This window comes from Opisthorchis viverrini, assembly GCF_000715545.1.
Source record: "Opisthorchis viverrini unplaced genomic scaffold opera_v5_293, whole genome shotgun sequence".
NCBI lineage: Eukaryota > Metazoa > Platyhelminthes > Trematoda > Opisthorchiida > Opisthorchiidae > Opisthorchis > Opisthorchis viverrini.
In genome coordinates this window covers 31,260-34,448 of record NW_008751951.1, presented here as the reverse complement: position 1 = coordinate 34,448, position 3,189 = coordinate 31,260, and the positions used below count along the sequence as shown (strand labels likewise).

The 3,189-nt window shown below is 47.6% G+C and overlaps 1 protein-coding gene across 1 annotated transcript in view; it reads right to left on the bottom strand.

Annotated features, from left to right (window-relative positions):
- Positions 1 to 2,676, bottom strand: part of T265_09655 (hypothetical protein) — a gene marked incomplete at both ends in the record, with an annotated part of 38,197 nt that extends 35,521 nt beyond the window's left edge. Inside the window, 2 exons of the mRNA XM_009175799.1 lie at positions 2,463 to 2,597; positions 2,652 to 2,676. Coding sequence (XP_009174063.1) covers positions 2,463 to 2,597; positions 2,652 to 2,676 — 160 coding nt within the window. The remainder of the gene's footprint in view (positions 1 to 2,462; positions 2,598 to 2,651) is intronic.
- Positions 2,677 to 3,189: the final 513 nt, after the last annotated feature.

The following is a 3,189-nucleotide window of genomic DNA, read 5'->3' as shown; positions in this document are numbered from 1 at the left end:
CAAGACTTCGCGTGCCGCCATAAGACGACGAAGAATCAATGACGCCAGAAGCCTTGTCACAGCAGGCGTCAAACTAACACCTCTGTGGTTGCTACATTCACTGCGAGTACCCTTTTTGAAAATGGGTGCTACTATCGATTCACCCCAGTTGTCTGGGACGGTCTCCTTATCCCAGATAGACTCAAATAGGTTAGACTGGCACTGGCTGAGGAATCCACCGTCAACCTTGAAAAAAGCAGGTCATGCATGGTCAATTCAACCCCGGACAAGATGAAACCCCGCGTGACCCTCGCGAATCTGAATATTCCAACCCTGCATCAATCTGTAATACCAAACGATACCGACATCAAATGGGTCCAGCGACTAAACGACTTGGAGGTGCTCTCCGCAGACCGGACTCCGAATGATCGAGAAATTTCCGTCCCGTGTTTTATCGGACAACTGAAAACCTGGCTGTCTACACGGCGACGTTGAACTAGTTGGTCTGCACGCAGTCTACGGGGTCAAACAGTGGAACAGAAACTGGAAAACACTGGGTGCGAAAATTGCTACCGATCATGCTGCATGGATAGCAGCGGCCCGGGATATTCTTGCAGTCGCCTCCTCCAGAATGAAGTCGCAAAATAAACTAGTGTAAGATAGAAAAATATAATACGGATGATACCACCACCGTTCAAGGGAATTAGTGAGAGGTTGAAACTAGACGCCTAGTTACTTTTGAACACTGAGAAACACACTTCTGACGCTGACAAAGGCCCCATATTCCCGTTACACGTTTTAGTTAAAGTGTCCATCTTTGTTAGCTATTAGACAGTGGCTCTGGTCCTTGTAGTTATGTTGATGAGGCTACCGAGCACTTAGTATACGGATAAACTGAACCATTATGCAAAAATTTTAAACATCCCGACCACTCCATCTCCTTGGCCTCCCAGATCCTCCAGCTGTGCCGAGCATTGAGTTGAACTGTCGTTGCAGTGGTGTCCTTGTTATGGGACCCAGGGAAGTCAGTCTTATTAGAGATCCAATGCTCGGATAAGACCGGCTGAAGAAGATCCGAGGGATCGCGTGCGGATCATGACACCGCGTTACAATGACAACTGTCAACCAAAAGCAGGTCAGCTGGTGATGAAGAACGCGATTCTGATACCTTTACTTGACTTCGGGCGCGTCAGTTTCCTAACGACTAAGCTGGATGCGTGCACCTAAAGTAGACCCGAGGAACTTGAAAAGCAGAACCGAACAGTACACCATTCAGGAGCGACGGGGAGTGTCCGTCCGCATCATCATGGCACATGTAATCCACAAGGTACACGGCTTGTTCCCGACTAGAACGAGATCGTCGGACGCCCCCACTTCTCTGGAGCCTGGTAACTCAAAGAAACTGTCAGTGACCGGCATACAACAACCATGCGTCCCGGCTGTCCGCGCCTTCCTGTCTAATCTGAGACAAACCAACTGAGACTCAGCAATGCTCAGTCAACCTACTCACTAACCAGTGGCCAGAACGAGGCTGAGTTTCCAACACTTAGAACACCAGGAGCAAACAAAAACCGATCGCATCTAGTTTTCAATGTAGCTACACTTTTGTCCAACAGTTGGAATACAATATTTAGTCTACAGGCGTCGAGTGCGAAAAGACGCATTGACCCGCATAGCGGAGTTCATTGATCTGTCATCACTGCCGGTAACCAGCCCTTAGACATCCGTAAGAATCACCTTTGGGATGTTCGATAACAGCCGGCTCGCGAAAGGAGTCGCGTGACATACCAGGGTAACACCTTTGATTGCCGTCGTCCATTCAATTACAGAAGTCATTAGAAGTACCGACAATGTTCACTAACACAATTGTGGGATGCTAGAGCATTCTACTCATCCGAGCATAACCCATAAGAACCGCACGGGTTCAGTTTTGTCAGACAGACAGAGACGATAGTCGGTCTCCATAGGCCACCATCTTGAGCGATGTGGGCAAGTAAGCATTTGGAAGACTAGTAACGGAATCGATCCCAATGAGAGGTCCCTAGAGGGAACGGTTCGAGGGGGCCAAGCCCCGCTGAGTATTGATACTGGGTAACAGGGGCAGTGGATGGGGGGTAGGGAACAAGGGGTACTACGANCCCTAGAGGGAACGGTTCGAGGGGGCCAAGCCCCGCTGAGTATTGATACTGGGTAACAGGGGCAGTGGATGGGGTGTAGGGAACAAGGATTACTACGAGCAGTTTTAGTTCAAGGCTTCATCTTCAAGAACACACGAATTGGTGAACCCCACCCTTTCTCAGACCAATAGGAAAACAGATGATAGGCGGATTACGTGGCCCGGGCTTGGAAAATACAATAGAAAATTCCGATATACTACTAGCATCGCAAAAAAGTAGGAGGAAAATATCACTCATATGTTAAATGTTAAAAAATTGAGCATCGCATCCCAACAGCCCCGAGAGCCCACAAATCAGGAAACTAACCTGCAGAGGTACCCATATCAATGTTAAAGCTCCCCAAATAATCCGCGGTCTCGGCGTCGGGCTCATCCAACTGGTCTGACGCATTTTCCGGGGGTTTCGAGGGCTGATGGTCTGATTTTCTGGTGTCAGAAACTTCTTATTTTGAAAGCATAACGATAGGTGAAAATAAAATATGAAATTAGTACCCACCATCGCTGCCAACAGCATCGGTCATCTTAACGAAAAAGAAACTGTCATGTCGAGCAATACAGTATATTGATGCGGTAAAACAAAATGTTACCACTTAAGATAGGGGGCGGTGGTGGGTCCAAAGGATGATTGACTCGACCAAAGGGAGTATTTGATGGCTTTCAAGGGGCCAGCTTGCTGGTAAAATGAAGGTGTTGTATTAGCTCATGTAAACGTCAGGAAGGGGCTTTACAACCGCACACTATCAGACTCCATGTGTAAAAATTGTTGATTCCATCTGCAACACAGAGTTACAAGAGGCCGTAAGAGTCCCGATGTTGGTGGAGCAATAAGGTAGGTGAAAAGCAGAGGACACGTGTAATGACTGCGACCTAGCGTGATTAAATTCGGACGTATAAAGGGTGTACCAAAATAAACAGCGGCAACTGCTGCAATTCATCAAGCGCAGTGTTCCCTTCTGAGTCAAGTTGGAGATTAACACAATTTCTATTACACATGATGGTTTTGATTTGTTCCAAAGATAAGCATTTTGACGACG